A 17,240-nucleotide genomic window follows, 5' to 3' on the forward strand; every position below is an offset into this window, starting at 1 on the left:
GTGTGTGTGTGTGTGTGTGTGTGTGTGTGTGTGTGTGTGTGTGTGTGAGTGAGTGAGTGATATGATTGATCAATGGACATGTGGTATTGCTTTCTTTTAGTTGCTGGCGATGCTGCTTAAGAAGAAACGTTCCCTCCTTAACAGCCACATTCTCCATCTAACGTTTTCCTTGGTGGGAACTGTTGATAGTGGACATGAGACCTCCATTATTCCAAATTCAACTGCGTTCCAGGATCTACTTTGTGATTTTGAAGTATGTATATGAACACTAACTGGTAATATACAGTCAATGAATCCGTTTCTTACTCTGTATGTTGATAGAGTTAACTTTGATTAAACAATTTTTGTCTCTAGGATGTGTTTAAATTTTATAATTTTATGATGCTCCTATTAATGTCATTAGTAAATTTAAAAAAATAGGGTAGTGATGGGGTTTCTTCTCCCCAAGGATATTCCAGTTTACAAGTAGTGTAGAAGTGAAATGGTGTAAGGCATTTATCTAACTATAGCTAATTTGCTCCTTCCTCTGGCATTGCAAGAGGCAAACATACTTTCATCAAATAATTCTAATAGAAATTTTTCCTCCATAAATATGAGCTATATTACACCTGAAATTATGGTTAATAGTAAGTAGCTGCGTAGTAAACTATCATTTATTTTGTCTAAATAATAAGGTACCACTTAATCTCACATATCCCTTTTCCATTTAACTTCCCATTCACAGTACTTTGCATACTCACTATATACTTTACACACACACACACACTCTATGCTTTCTATCTGTATATGTCTCCTCTGTGGGGCTGTAGGCATCATGTGTGCAGAGGTCGTGTCTTCGTCTGTATTCCTGCCACCCAGATTGGTGCCTAGTACTAAGTGTTTGCTGGCTCTAATGTCTAGGCCGCAGCTCTTCTTCCTCAGGACTACTGTAAGCTCTGTCTTGTCAGTTATTTTGAATCCCTAACAAACAGGCTGTATGCCCTAATTGCTCTCCTGGAACTTTATTTGAAAGCATATTAGCAGCCTGGCCCATACTCCGTCTTCAGTACCCACAGCTCGGGAGCAGATGCTGCAGTATCTCCCTCCTTTTTTTTTTTTTTTTTTTTTTTTGGTTAAGATTTTATTTCTTTTTTTTTGAGAAAGATGAGCAGGGGGTAGGGGCTGAGGGAGAGGGAGAAGCAGACTCCCCATTGAGAAGGGAGCCCAACGCAGGACCCTGGGATCATGACCTGAGCCGAAGGCAGATACTTAACTGATTGAGCCACCAGGCGTCCCAGTGTCTCCCCCTTTATGCAGCTCCTGACTTCTCTTGCTAGCCTTCGGGCAGCAGTGTCCTGGCTCCTATATCTTTCTTACTACTTTCCCCATAATTTTCTGGCTCCGAAATTTTCAATATTTTTGCATAAACGTGTCCTATTTCTTTATCTTTTCTTACTGTTTTCTTTCCTTTAGGTTCTACCCCATCCCACAGCCTCGTCTCTACAAAGTTGAGCCCCAAATCTGATCTCTAGCTTGACATCTGAATTCCACACTTAGTTCTCATCTCTTGCTCAACATTTCTGGGTTTTTTTGTTTTGTTTTTTTCTTTTACAATTTTATTTATTTATTTGACAGAGAGGCAGTGAGAGCGGGAACACAAGCAGGGGGAGTGGGAGAGGGAGAAGCAGGCTTCCCGCTGAGCAGGGAGCCCAACGCGGGGCTCGATCCCAGGACCCTGAGATCATGACCTGAGCTGAAGGCAGATGCTTAACGACTGAGCCACCCAGGCGCCCCAACATTTCTGTTTTTCTGTCCCAGCAACACCTAAACTGAACTTAACATCCTTCCCCAAATTAGTTCTTCCTTCTATTTCTATTAATAACACCACCATTTCCCTAGTCACCGAGGCTTGAATTTGAAAAATCAGCTTTCTTCTTCTTCCCTGTTTATAAACAGTCTGAAATTAGGTCCTATAGGCTGTACTTCCATATTTCCTGTAGTTGACCTTCTTGTTTCTACTTTTATATCCTAGCCCAAGCCCTAATCATCTTCTCTTACCTATTAGGATAACTATCACTTTTTTCCACCTTTCCTCAACCTATCCATAGATCTTTTGACATTCTTTCTAAGGCATAATCATACTAATCATTCACAACTTCCAGTGATTTCCCTTCCAAAACAATAAAGTATTCATTTCTTAACCTCATATTCAAAATTGTAATATGCAAACCTCTCATTCTTTTAGAAAATGCCTATTGAGCATCTTTGAGCCAGGCATTGTGTTAGGTGGTAATGATGTGAAAATAAGAGTCCTTGCCTCAAGGCGTTTAATCCATTAGAAGAGAAGAACAAATAAATAGACCATTAAAAACTTGTGAAAGCACAGAGATAGAGGTATGTAGAGAGAATTATGGGAGTACTAAGGAGACCTACTTAATCAAGCCTGGCTTTGTTTTCATCTGGAAAGGGAAACGTTTAAATCATGGGTTATCTTTAGTTTCAGGTGTCTGATTAAAATCTGATACACAATCATCAGAAATTTAGTTGCTGGACAAATTTTGGCTTCATTTTAAATTACTTGCTAACTTTATGGCATTATATAGCATCCCTAATTACTGCAAACCATAATGGTCTCTAAATACTTTTAATTCAACCTTATTTTTAAAACAGCACTTGACAGATATAAGTAAGGTAATGGTAATAGAATTACAGGCATTTTCTTTTTAGTAGTTTTTCGAGAATTTGTAATAGACATCTATAACAATTCAGTCTGTCTTCGAAGTATATTATACCACTTTACCCATAGTGTAAAAACCTTACAAAGATATACTTTGATTTCTTCCATCCTGTCCTTCATGCTATTAGTGTCCAACATTTTATTTATTTATTTATTTATTAAAGATTTATATTTACTTATTTAACAGAGATAGAGAGCACAAGTAGGCAGAGCGACAGGCAGAGAGAGAGGGAAAAGCAGGCTCTCCGTCAAGCAGGGAACCCAACGCGGGGCTCGATCCCAGGACCCCAGGATCATGACCTGAGCCGAAGGCAGCCACCCAACCGACTGAGCCACCCAGGAGCCCCCGCCTTTTTTTTTTTTTCTCCCAACATTTTATTTCTGTATGTTTATGATCTCCACAGTACTTTCTATATTATTTTTGCTTAAATAGTAAGTTATCTTTGAAAGACAATATTAAAAATTCTTTTATACTTACCCACATATATAATACTCATGCCATTTTTATTCCTTTGTGTAGATCCAGATTTCCATCTTATTCTTCTAACTTGAAGAACTTCCTGTGTAACATTTTTCATAGTGCCTGTCTGCTAGCCTTAAATTCTCCCATATGAGAAAGTCTTTATTTTTTCTCTTTTGAAGGGTATTTTTATATAGAATAGAATTCTAGTTGACTTTTTAAAATTCTTTTTAATGCCTTAAAGATGTCCGTCACTCCATTGTCTTTTCTATGTTTCTTCTGCTTGGGGTTTGTTGATTTTTCTAGATCTGTGAGTTTGTCAGTTTTATCAAATTGGAGAATTTTTAGCCATTATTTCTACAGCTATTTTTCCTGGTGCTCTCCCCCAATCTTATCTGGACTCTAGTTATACGAGTGTTAGATTGCTTGATTATTTTCCCACAACTCACTGATACTGTATCTAGTAATTACTTTTTAGTTCTTTTCTCATGCTTGATTTTGAATAGTGTCCATTGTTGTGTATTCAGGCTCACTGAATTATTTTCTGCAGTGTTCATTCTGCTGTTAGTCCTATCGAGTGTAGTTTTCATTTTAAATATTTTACCTTTCCTCTGTGGAAGTTTATTTTGGATCTTTGATTACTTTCTATTTCTCCTCCTCATCTTCATATTTTTGGTTACATTCTTTAACATATGGAGCATTTTTTTTTAAGATTTATTTTTTTTAAGGTTTGTTTGTTTGTTTGTTTGTTTATTTATTTTAAGAGAGCATGAGTGAGGGGAGAGGGAGAGGAAGGGAAATCCTTAAGCTGACTCGCTGCTGAGCACGGACCCTGATGTGGGACTCAGTCTCAGGACCCTGAGACCATGACCTGAGCCAAAGTCAGTGGTCTGCCACCTAACTGACTAAGCCATGTAGGCGCCCCTGGAGCATATTTTTGATAGATTTTTGAAAGTCCTGATAATTCTATCATTTCTTTCATTTCTGGGCTACGTATAATAATTGATTTTTTACCACCTTATGGATCATATTTTCCTTTTTCTTTGCATGCTTGGTAATTTTTGATAGTATGCTGAATTTTACGTTGTTAAGTGCTAGATTTTGTTGTATTCCTTTACAGAAGTATTGAACTTTGCTGTGGTATTGTAGTTATCTTTTTGAGGCACACTTTTAATATTTGTTAGGGTGGACCTAGAGTAACCTTGAGCACAAATTTAGCCCCACTACTCAGGTATTTCACTTCCCGGGCCTCTACCCAACTCCCCATGTATTTTTTTTTTTAAAGATTTTTATTTATTTATTTGAGAGAGAGAGAGAGAATGAGAGAGAGCACATGAGAGGGGGGAGGGTCAGAGGGAGAAGCAGACCCCCTGCCGAGCAGGGAGCCCGATGCGGGACTCTATCCAGGGACTCCAGGATCATGACCTGAGCCGAAGGCAGTCGCTTAACCAACTGAGCCACCCAGGCGCCCCCAACTCCCCATGTATTAAGAAGTCTGCATGCTCTTTGGTGGGAGTGCAAACTAGTCTCAGACCTTTGTAAGTTCCAAGAATTGTTTGGTGTACTCTTCTGCAGTGATTGATTCCAATTTTGGACCCCATATGAGATTCCAGTCACTCAGTCTTTGTCTTCAGGATGCAGCATTCAGTATTCATTCTATTCCATATGCTATGTTCAGTATTCAGTAATAAAAGTCAGTCCTTGATTTCCAGATAAGTTTTCTATACATTTTCCCTTTCCAGTTGTTTACTCTAGGAGGGTAATTTCCATAGCAATTACTCTTTTATAAACAGAACCAGAAGTCTTACATACAAGCGGTTTTATAGGGCTTCACCCTATATTATATTCAGTTAATTATATAGGTGAAATAAGTTCTGTGTGCTGCATTTATGTTTGTTGGATAATCATTTGGGGTATTTTTTTAACCCTAAATGTACTACTATTCTTTATTTTTATTGTAGGTTTGGCTCCATGCACCGTATGAACTTCATCTTTCCTTATTTGAACACTTTATTGAACTGCTCACTGAGTCCAGGTATTAGTTAATATCTATGTAGTTACCTGTTCAGTTATAGAGGACATGATAGCATGGCCTTTATAAAGTCTTCTTTTTCTTACAGTGAAGCTTCAAAGAATGCCAAATTAATGAGGGAATTCCAGCTGATCCCCAAATTGCTCCTGACTCTTCGAGATATGTCTTTATCCCAGCCTACCATTGCTGCTATTAGTAATGTGCTGAGCTTCTTACTACAAGGTTTTCCCAATAGCAATGATCTGCTCAGGTAGTGAAAACTTCTGTTATCTGTCTGTTTATTCACTAAAAGTACCAATGAGGTTAAAGTGAATGAGATGAATGTAATTGATTCTTATGCCTGTGTAATACCTGTAATGTTAGTATTCAGGATATTTGTAAGGCACAAAAAATATGCATGTTTCAGTATCTTGTCTTTATATAGCAAAACCAGTTGTTGCCACTAGTGAATAAGAAAATATGTAGAACTGAGCCCAACAAGATTTTTGTCCTAGACATAAAAGCGTTCAGTATAGGAATTCTCGGTTCATCTTCCCTAAGCCCTGCTCCTTCTCAAGTGTATGTGCCCAAGCATGTGTGCGCACACATACACACGCCCCCTATCGTGGGCATGCCATCTCTTTTATTTATTTATTTTCAATCACCCAAAAAGGTGTTGTATGTTCAGCCTTTTGTATGATTGATTATTTTGCTGCTAATGAGAAATGGCCGAAGGCATATTTATGGATTATCTGTAGAATAATTTTAATATCTACATGATAATTCCCATCTTAACTGGAAATGGAAGGAAAACGCTCCTTAACCAAAGTATTTTCCCAGTAGAGAATTGGTTAAACACAATGTGACCACTTTTCCTGTAAGCTCCCAGGTATAACAGGTGAAATCACACTGACTGATTAGAATATACCCAGTAGACTGTGTAGCATGTAAATCACTCAGTTTTATATTCATTTACCCTGAAGACATTTTTGTAACGTGGCAACAGATTTAAAACTGGAGTTTAAAAATTATTTTGGAGATTAGTGTTTGTTATTTAACAATATTTGTTTAAAACTTATTCTGGAACTATAATGATCACTTTGCTAAAATTATCACTGAAACCTATCAAGTTTTTTGTTTTTAAAGAAACTAAAACCCAGAGATGTTAAGCTACTTGCCTCAGGTAGTAAGATTAAACACTGATAGAGCCAGGATTTTAACATTACCTGTGTTTCCAAAACCCAAGTTCTTCATTACTAGGCTACATATAGATAATGTTAGGACACTGATTTGGATCACACTGTTTGGTTCTTAAAAGTATATTAAAGGACTCATATTTCTGGGGAAATATTTCGCCCTATGTTTTAAAACATTGTAACATATAACGGGTTAATTGCAATGGTCGAGGGGAAGTAAAACAAATACAGTCATCTAAAGGTGTCACAGTAAAAAATCAGATAAAACAAGAAGTACTATTTTTTTTTCATTTCTTCGTGTTTTATTTCTTTTTTTTGTTTGTTTATTTGTTTTGGGGAAAGAGAAACCTGAAATCTGTAACTTTTTTCTTGTATTTAAAGGTTTGGCCAGTTTATTTCTTCTACTTTACCGACATTTGCAGTTTGTGAGAAATTTGTAGTTATGGAAATAAACAATGAAGAAAAGCTTGATACTGGTGAGTCAAGAATGGAGCTTGAAAACTAATTACTATGCCCTGTTTTCTGGCACAATTTAGAATTATATGTGATGCTATTATATTACTTCTCTCCTTATATTACTTTTCATGGTCTTGCACAGATGTATTTGTCTTAAGTCAAGCCTGTACAGTATGCAGAAATACAGAATTACCTATGGAATTTAATAGGGTGTGAATTTTACTTAAAAACTAAAATCTTTCCTGGAGATGGGTAGAGAGATGGGTGAAGTAAGGAGGATTAAGAGTACACTTACCCTGATGAGCACTGAGAACAATGTGTAGAATTGTTGAATCATTGTACACCTGAAACCAATAAAATACTGGATGTTAATTTTACGTAAATTTGAAAACAAAAACTCTTAAAGCAGTAAAAAAGAGAAGTCACAGGGATGAAAGGTACAGCTTAGGGAATATAGTCAGTGATACGATAATAGTGACCGAGGAGCTCCATGTGTGATTGAACATAGCAAAGCATACATAGTTGTAAAATCACTGTGTAAAAAAATTAAAAATAAAATAAATTAATTAAATCTTTCCTATCAGAGGATTCATAGCAGTTTTCCTTTAAATAGCAAACTGTTCTGTGATTTTTGAACATTGATTAATTTTTTAAAATACATCTCTTCAGAAACAGATACTTGCTATGATGAATTATATCTATATAACTTACTTTCATTTTCCTATTAAATATTTAGTAGTCACTTAGGGAAAAGGCATTTTACTAGAATCAGTTTATGTAAGTATAAAATAAAAATAGTCTCAAATTGTGGGATTCTGGGCCCATGATAACCACTTTTTTTTTTTTTTTTAAGGTTTATTTATTTGAGAGAGAGAGAGAGAGACCATGAGCAGGGGGTGGAGCAGAGGGGGAGGGAGAGAGAATCTCAAGCAGACTCCCTGCTGAGAGTGCAGCCTGATGACATGGGGCTCAATCCCAGGACCCTGAGATCATGATCTGAGCTGAAATCAAAATTTGGATTCAACTGACTGAGCCACCCAGGCGTCCCCACCTTTTTTTTTTTTTCCAGCCTTTCTTCATTTGGTATTTTTCCCCCTCTTTTCTATATTTTTCCTTTTATATGTTCTAGGATAGGAGATTTGTTTGGAAAACATTGAAAGAACCTTTTAGATTGACTTGTAATTAAATTCACAATATCTTATATTTGTCAGCATTATTTACATTATTATCCTGTTACTTTATTCCAAAATCATATCACATAAATGACTTCCCTTGGGCTACTGTTCACATGGACAGAGGAGAAGTAATACTGCTGAATCAGTGCCTCACAAAGGTGTTCTCCATGTTGGCTACACCATCTGGGGCACAGCCTCTCTGGTGCTTCATGAATAAGAAGAGAAAGTTTTATAATCATGTTTTTCAAAAGAGAATCTAAGATTTGGGAGCCCCGGTGATTTCCTGCAAATTATAGCAGAACATAAGGCTGCTTCTGACCACTCATCTACTGCCTACTCATTTGGAACAATGTTGATATTTCTTTGGTAAAGCAAAGCAGTGGATGAAAAGCATAAAGATAAAATCAATATGTAACACTTACTGAGTGCTTAATACCTGCCATGCACTGTTTAAGTGCTTTTTATATTCTTGTAACAATCCTATGAAATAGGTATTATTGTTATCCTAGTTTTACAAGGGAAGAAACTAAGGCCCAGAAAGATTAAGTAAAAGAAATTTACCTGAGATCATGCTACTTGCATTTGAACCCAGGTAATCCAAACTAACATTGTAAGCTTTTTAACCACTATGTTTTACTACCATATGCAAGGATTATTTCTTAGCTCTGAATTAATATAAGCCAAGTAAATAGGTATTAGCAAAAGTCCTTTAAAAATCTCAGAAATATATAACGCTTATTTCAAATATAAAAAGAGGTAAGAAAAATATTTCTCTAGTCTCTATATTTCTTGCTGGCTGTTGAATTCAATTAGCACAACTAGTGTAAAATTTTCTTTGAGAAGAGTACAATAGTGGAGATGTATAAATTGCTAAGTTTTTCTGTTGATCTGCCAAGTTAATGAGACTAATATTTTCGTCACTTCCTTGCCATTTGAATTAATAAAGTCAGAAGTACATTACTGGTCTTGTTAGTATAGGGCATTTGCTGTTTACTTGATATGGACTGAAGACTATATTAACTATAATATGATCTAAAAAATTAAAACCATAGTTTTTTTTATTTGAAGTCATTTATACAGCATTCAGGATACACCTACAAAAAAGAAAATGACTTGAATAATAATGCTGAACAACAATATAATAGTGCAAAATAAAATAGCATAAAAGTGTAGTGCAGTGTGGAAGAAAACAGCAGTCTGAGTGGGAAGAAGTTAAGCTGGAAATTCAGAGTTTATTGTTTTACATTATATTTGAAAATTAGGGGTAGCAAAACTGACAGTGAGAAAACTAGACATAAGTGTAAGGAGAATTTTTCGTTTCTGTGTGGATGGCCATTTTACTGAAAAATAATTGAAAAGGAAATAATTGAAAGGAAGTAATCTTTATCTCAATTTAGGTTGTATGGTATGTTTTTAATAAAACAATTTATAAAATACCAGTCTTACCTCTTAGAAGAGAAGGGAATCTGGAGTTCCCCTTGGTAAGCTTGAAGCACCCTTCCCAGTGATTAAGGCACAAAATTAGCAGTTTAAAAGACAATGTTTAAAGGTAAAAAGAATCCCTTTCTCAAGCAAGTAAAAGCAAATGACTGTGGTAAGTCAAAGTTTAGCCTGAGCTTCAATTCTAGAATAAAGGAAGGCCTGGGGATTGTGACTTACCAAGCCATAGCCCATCATGTCAGGCCTGGACCTTGAACTCTGCGCCATGGATGCCCAGTCCTGTGTGCTTCCAGCACTATCCATTGAGAACCATAAGCTTTCTGTTTTCTTCCCTTTCTTTTCCAGTTTCTCTGTGCATTTGTGTGCCTTTATTGCTCTTCTATGCTATTTAATTCTAAGTCTCCTTTATGTATTACATTTATTGAATAGTTTATGCTTCCTATTTTTCATTTTTAAATCTGGCAAATGTAACTGTTTATATCCTTCAAAACGAAACTGGCAATTAAGGATTTGGATTGTTATTTTTATCCATGTGACTACTTTCACTCTATTGGTGGCGGGTAAATATGTAAGAAAGGTTTACAGCCTTTTATAACTTGTTTAGACAATGTCAAATATAAATGAACAATTTTCAGGATTCTAAAGAGAAGTGAGTTAATGAACCCTTTTGCTTGTCCACTTTAGTGGAAAGTACTCCTAGAGAAAATGTTTTCTAAAAGATGTATTTTTCAGTGAGATTTCCTAGGACAGTGTTGTATATTTTATACTGTGTTATCTACAAAGGCAATTTAATGTATATTTTTTTGTTGTAGGAACTGAAGAAGAGTTTGGAGGTCTTGTATCTGCTAATCTTATACTTTTGAGGAACAGACTTCTAGATATCTTGCTAAAACTAGTTTACACATCTAAAGAAAAGACAAGCATTAATTTGCAGTAAGTAAAGTTTTCTTAGAATTGATGGTACCAGGTGCTATTACTAGTTAATTCATAGTAGAGAAAAGAAAGAATTGCTGCTTTTTTTTTTTTTTAAAGATTTTATTTATTTATTTGACAGAGAGAGACACAGCCAGAGAGGGAACACAAGCAGGGAGAGTGGGAGAGGGAGAAGCAGGCTTCCCGCTGAGCAGGGAGCCCGATGTGGGACTCGATCCCAGGACCCTGGGATCATGACCTGAGCCGAAGGCAGACGCTTAACGACTGAGCCACGCAGGCGCCCTGCTATTGACTTTTAATAGATTTTTTGAACCCTGCAATTTATAGTATCTTGAGAACACAACCTAGTCTTTTTTTTTTTTTTTTTTTAAAAATTTTTTTTTTTTTTTTTACAAAGAGAGAAACAGGGGGAGAGGGAAAACAAGCAGGGGGGGTGGGAGAGGGAGAAGCAGGGTTCCCGCGGAGCAGGGAGCCCGATATGGGGCTTGATCCCAGAACCCTGGGATCATGACCTGAGCCGAAGGCAGACTGTTAACGACTGAGCCACCCAGGCGCCCCTAGTCTTTTTTTTTTTTAAAGATTTTATTTATTTCTTTGACAGAGAGACCGCGAGAGAGGGACCACAAGCAGGAGGAGTGGGAGAGGGAGAAGCAGGCTTCCCGCAGAGCAGGATCCCAGGACCCTGGGATCATGACTTGAGCTAAAGGCAGATGCTTAACAGTTGAGCCACTCAGGCACCCCGAACAAAACGTAGTCTTACTTTTTTAAATTTTGAGTCCTGATCCTTGAAATTAATGTTCTGTTTTTGTCTTCTTAATTCATCTGCCTTTAAATAGAGCTTGTGAAGAACTGGTCAGGACACTGGGTTTTGACTGGATTATGATGTTTATGGAAGAACACTTGCATTCCACCACAGTTACGGCAGCCATGAGGATTCTTGTTGTGCTACTGAGTAATCAGTCTATCCTCATCAAGTTTAAGGAAGGACTCAGCGGTGGAGGGTGGCTGGAACAGACAGATTCTGTCTTAACTAATAAGATCGGAACTGTATTAGGTATGGGACTTAACATCAGCTGCTTTAAAATAAGCTCTCTTGTACTCTTGTATTTTGTATTTAAGTCTGATCAAAGCTTATACTCTTCAGTTTATCTGACAGTCATTAAAAATCATGAGTTTTTTAAAAAGATTTTGAGAGAGAGAGAGAACAAGTGAAAGGGAGAGGGAGAAGCAGACTCCCTGCTGAGCAGGGAGCCCAATTTGGGGCCCCATCCCAGGACCCCAAGATCATGACCTGAGCTGAAGTCAGACGCTTAACTGACTGAGCCTAACTGACTGAGCCACCCACGTGCCCCAGAGTCATGAATTTTGATGAATGAACAAATGAATAAAAAGCTTAGGTTCACATTTGGCTTTTTAAATTACAAATCAAATTGAAGTCAGACACAGGATATTAAAGATGTGAAAACTCAAGGGAATTCCTTATGATCTTTTTGTTCTATAATTCCCTTTCTGATCTATAAGTAGGTAATTAGCAAATTATTAAAACTAAATTAATAGTATTTTGAGTGCTAATTCTGTGCCAGTTACTAAATATTTTCATTTTCACAGTAACTTACTTTCACAATAGTCCCATGAGGTATAAATAACTGTCATACCCATTTTAGAGATGAGAAAACCAAGGCATAGGGGTGAAGTCACTTGTTAGCTAGGAAGTGTCAAAAATTGAATCCAGGTCGATTAGATCCAAAACCCGTGCTTTTAAGTTATGTTATATTGCTTCTCAAATATTTAAGCTCAGAGTTTTAGCCAAAGTTCCCTATTGTCTGCTTGCTAGTTCTGTGCTGTTTTCAACATGGAACTGAGCATTTACGTAATATTAGAAGATTATAGTTTCCTATGTTAGATTCATTTGAACTGCTGTATTTCTGTTCATATTAATGATCTTATTTTGGAAATATATATATTTAAAATAATGTTTTTATTGAAAATTATAGTCATTCACTTCTTAAAGTATTTTTAATTCAAGCATTTTAAAAATATATTTGTCTTTATAACATTACGTTTTAAAATCATATGTAATTGTATTCTGGAATAAGCATCAAGAATATATGTTTGCCCTTGTCAATTAGGGATCCAAATTGAATATGTAATTTATCTGTTAAAAAAAAAAATGTAAAAGCATCAATACCTAGGTGCTGCCTGCACTGCGTTCTCAAATATCAAAGAAAATGATAGGAAGACAGAGTTTTTACCACGTAAGATTATTTTCTTGTTATTTCACATTGGAAAATATCTGAAGAAAGTTTGTAATGAAGAAAGGAATTCACTGTGAAATGATTTCTCAAGAAAATTGTTGGCTTTAAAATGCGTATTCTAAATTATCATTATATATACTTTTATGATCTAAAAAATCACTATTTTGCATTGACCCTAGGGGAGGGATATAGCCTACAAATGTTATTATTATGAACAGTTTGGTAGCAAGGGATTTCACTTATTGACCTTAATGATAGCTGCTAGGAGTGAATGTGAGTTCTGCTGAATGTGACAGTTCTAAATGCTAACCGACTGCACTGCTTCTCATTGAAGTTCAAAACCACAGTGGTGATAACACCTAACTAAGATTCATACAGCACATTGTGGTTTGCCAAAGTCTTTTAACATGTATCATCTCATTTGGGCTTCATGATTCTGGAGACAGGTATATATTTTATGGATATAAGTTATACTTTATAGGCAATAAACCTAGTAAATAAAAATTAAGGGTTTCTCTAATTAAGAAAGTAAGACTGTTAAATGCATAAGGTTTCTGAGTCTGACAGTAATAGTGTTTACGTAACTGTCTTCTAAGTGTTAATCCTGTTCTTTTGTCTGTCCTGTATCACTTCAGTAATACCAGAAAAAGGTGCTTTTTCCACATCTGATCTTAGAATTTATTTGTCCTTCATTGATACCTGCTTAGAAATTGCAATATGCTGCTCTTGTTCTGAAAGAGAAATCTAAGAATTTAAGTTTAATTTAAATTTGATTCAATTTAATTTCCCTGAATACCTGTGTGATAACACACATACATGTATTTGTTACATACGTACATATATATATCTCATATAATTTGGTTCTATTTCTCTTTGATGTGATGAGCAACCTAATGTCTTTGAATGTTTTATTCACGTTTATTAGTTTTTGTCAAATTTTTCTTTATAAAATACCTTCAGTGTAGCTGTTACTTGAATCTAAATTAAGGCTTAATTGTTAGTAACATACTAAGTATTCCTTAAGATTAATTATAGGGAAAAATAGAGTGTGAGAATTTAGAAAGGACAATAAATGCTGATACTGGTTTTCATTTAGGACCTGCAATTTATTCAAAATTTATTTTCCTGTTTAATGTATAAAATGCCACTTTATGTCTTCTGACTTGTTAAAGCTCAAGACTTTTTTATACTGATAACATCACTTAAAATTCACTATAAGCAAAAATCACCAGTGTCCTAATGCAGCCAGACTCTCAGAAATGTGGTGATGTCATTAGGAAGGCCAAGGGAGACAGTGCAACTTTACAGACTCTGAAATGGAGACATCAGGCTCAAGTCCCAGTGCCACCTCTCTTCAACTTGGTGACTTTGAACAAATTGCCTATTTTCCATGTTATAAAAAGGATCATAGCAATTTCTAGCTCACACATTCATTGTGTTTGAGAAATGAGATGATCTATGAAAGAGGTTGGTAAATTGCTCTATGATTTTTTAATTAGAACATACTTCAGAAGATTAATTCACATCACGCTAAGCAATTGGTTAGGATGAAATCATTAAAAAGCTAGCTAGACACAAATTTGTTTTATTATTATAAATAGTAGCAAGTATGTGCTCACTTCATCCTAGAAAAAACAAATTGGAAGGGAAAAAAATGAATATTCATTTGAAATAAAAATTGCCTCAAAGGAAAAATCAATCCTTCATCTCTTGGTTGCTATTCACACAAGTTTCACATTGAAACTCTGGCCAACGTTTATTCTGTGCCGAGCGCCGCACTAGGCTTGGGAAGGCGAAAGAACTGAGCAAAAGAACTGAATGTTCGAGTTGTATCCTGATTAGTTCTATAACAGAGGGAGCGGCATTGATAGAAAGGCTGATGCTGTGTAAGCCACATCAGTCAGCACTGACCCTCTCCTAGTTGATCTGTGTTTCTTTGAAGAGCCCTGCATGTTCAGATAGCCCCAGTCTCAGCAGGCTCCCATTTGCTGTCCCAGCGCCGGGCAGCTTTCCAGCAGAATTACAGATCATGTTGTGAGGAAAGATTATTGTGCTTATTTATTTTGTCTAGTCTCAAAACTTGTAGATAATTTACAGTTAACTAGTTTAACAGGATCCAGGGCAAATGACGTATATTAACTAAGTATGGTTAATTATAATTATACGCTAAATATAATGACAGCAATTTTCGTTTCTTAAGATACATTTTTGTAGCATCCTAAATTTTGGCTACGTTTTGAATTTTACTTTCTTCTTAGGGAAATGTTAGAGCTCGTTTGAGGGCATTCTTTTAATGCGTAGAATTTATATTACCTCTCGTATCTGATTGTCTCCAGTATTTTTCAAGACCTGTTTTCTAAGAGACAGGCTTGCTGAAATCAGAGATAGTAAAGGAGAACTTTTAACTGGAAGATTAATTCAACAATGGAATAGTTAATTGCCTGTATTAATATGGATGTTCTGGAGAGAAATGTCACATATACTGAATTACTCCTTTCTTTGTTAATACAGCGTGACAATCAATTATTCATTTTGTACTTACTGTTACATTTCCTCTCCTCTTAGGATTCAATGTGGGCAGGAGTGCTGGCGGGAGATCGACGGTCAGGGAGATTAACCGGGATGCTTGTCATTTTCCTGGTTTCCCAGTTCTTCAGTCATTCCTTCCTAAACACACTAATGTCCCTGCTCTCTATTTTCTCCTCATGGCATTGTTTCTGCAGCAGCCAGTTAGTGAGCTGCCTGAGAACCTGCAGGTCAGTGTGCCTGTCATCAGCAGCCGATGTAAGCAGGGTTGCCAGGTAGGAATTACCTAGTAAGGCGTAAGTGTAATTATATGTGCCGGAAAAATCACCGTATGGTGATGGGTTACTCACAGTAAAACCAAAGGGATTCCATCCCTTTCTCATGTTTAGGATTTGATTTGGGAAGAAAAATCTGAAGATACTATAGAAAACTTTCACAAAAAGAAGTCCTTTTTCCCTATTTGGTGTTTTTTTTTTTTTACTCTGTATGATCCTGTATGCATAAAGACTGGGTGGTATTTGAATGGTAATCTGAAGAATTCGAGTTATGTGATTTTTATCTAGAAGTATAATGTCATTTCTGTAGAACTGAAAATAGAGTGGTGTGTATACCATGAATTAATTGGATAGGAGTCTTAGTACAAGTTCTGATTACAAAAATATTTTTAATTTCTTAATGATAGATGACACCCACTTTAGGCAAACACTAAGGCTTTATTTGAATACTGTTGTGGATATCTATATATAGCTTATGTTTGTGGCACTGCAAAGACTTAGGGATTCAGTTTTAAACCCAACTACTATACTTCCATCCTAATGCCAAATGCTAATTCAAATCAATTCTAGTAATTGACAAAACCTTTTAAACGAAAACAAAGTCTGTACCCTTACATTAAGTCAGGATTCAGATTCAGCCTTAACAGAGTTTGGTTGGTTATGTAATTTTTCAAAATAAGCATGACACCATAGTCATAAAATGTTATATAAAACAGCTATGAATAAGTCTCTTAAACTGATTTTTATTTCGTCAAATCTTATCTGTATGTAGCCTAAAAGTGAATTAGAACATTGCCAAGAGAGGGGAAATAAGTGAGTCCCACATGCTCTTTTAAAAAATCCTGCTTAAAATCACCAGTCCTCTAACGTCATCTCCTGGCTAATTAGCATGTATTTTCTTTTTGCTTGTTTTCATAGAGAAAAAAGGTAGAAAACGATGTTTTTAGTACCTAAGACAGGATGATACGTAGTATTCTCTTTTCTTGATAAATGTAAAAATTTACAAATTTTCAAAATTTAGGAGGGAGGAGTGCTAGGTCTCTCTCTCTCCATCATTGATCACTTTGAAAAAACCCTGATTAGTCTCAAAGAAGTTACAGAATATTAGAACTTGTGAGGGTCTCTAGCTGAAAAAAATTGACAGTGACTAATCTTCATTCACTTTGACCTCTGTAGTTTGATTTAGATTCCATTTGGACATTTATCTTTGGAGTTCCTGCCTCCAGTGGAACTGTGGTCTCTTCTATCCATAACGTGTGCACAGAAGCTGCTTTTTTATTATTGGGGATGCTCCGCAGCATGCTGAATTCAGTAAGTCTACAGAAATACTTAAACTGCTGGTACTTCCTCCTGCCTGTCATATATTTTTTTTAAATAGAGGCATCCTTAGGTAACATGACTGTTATTAACTGCACGGTTACTGGAAGTTCAGCCTCTCGGTTTTGTTATCTCTACTGTAAGGATGGACTGTGTAGTTGATGAGACTCTGGAGCCCTGCTTGGGTTCAGAGCCTATGTCTGGTACTTAAGACATGCTAACCTCTATGTGCCTCAGTTTCCTCATGTATAAAATGCTGGTGATAAAGAGAACTGATCTCCGAGGTTTGCTGTGAGGATTTAATGAGGAGTTAGTATATACACAAAGCACTTACAAGAGTGCCTGGTATGTAGTAAGTGTCTTGTAAGTGTTAACTGACATTATTAGTGTCATAAAATGTATATTACAATGTATACATGTATGTAACGAATATATATTATTGTATATGTCCTTGCAATATGTTATTTGAACTTTGAAAAT

The 17,240-nt window shown here is 36.0% G+C and overlaps 1 protein-coding gene across 1 annotated transcript in view; it reads left to right on the forward strand.

Annotated features, from left to right (window-relative positions):
* The window catches only part of WDFY3 (WD repeat and FYVE domain containing 3), a 233,039-nt gene that overhangs the window by 140,893 nt on the left and 74,906 nt on the right, over positions 1-17,240 (forward strand). Inside the window, exons 25-32 of the mRNA XM_044912920.1 lie at positions 101-253; positions 5,138-5,211; positions 5,297-5,458; positions 6,765-6,859; positions 10,267-10,387; positions 11,224-11,441; positions 15,208-15,443; positions 16,620-16,754. Of these exons, the coding sequence (XP_044768855.1) occupies positions 101-253; positions 5,138-5,211; positions 5,297-5,458; positions 6,765-6,859; positions 10,267-10,387; positions 11,224-11,441; positions 15,208-15,443; positions 16,620-16,754 (1,194 nt within the window). The remainder of the gene's footprint in view (positions 1-100; positions 254-5,137; positions 5,212-5,296; positions 5,459-6,764; positions 6,860-10,266; positions 10,388-11,223; positions 11,442-15,207; positions 15,444-16,619; positions 16,755-17,240) is intronic.

Source organism: Neomonachus schauinslandi, chromosome 2 (assembly GCF_002201575.2).
Source record: "Neomonachus schauinslandi chromosome 2, ASM220157v2, whole genome shotgun sequence".
Taxonomy (NCBI): domain Eukaryota; kingdom Metazoa; phylum Chordata; class Mammalia; order Carnivora; family Phocidae; genus Neomonachus; species Neomonachus schauinslandi.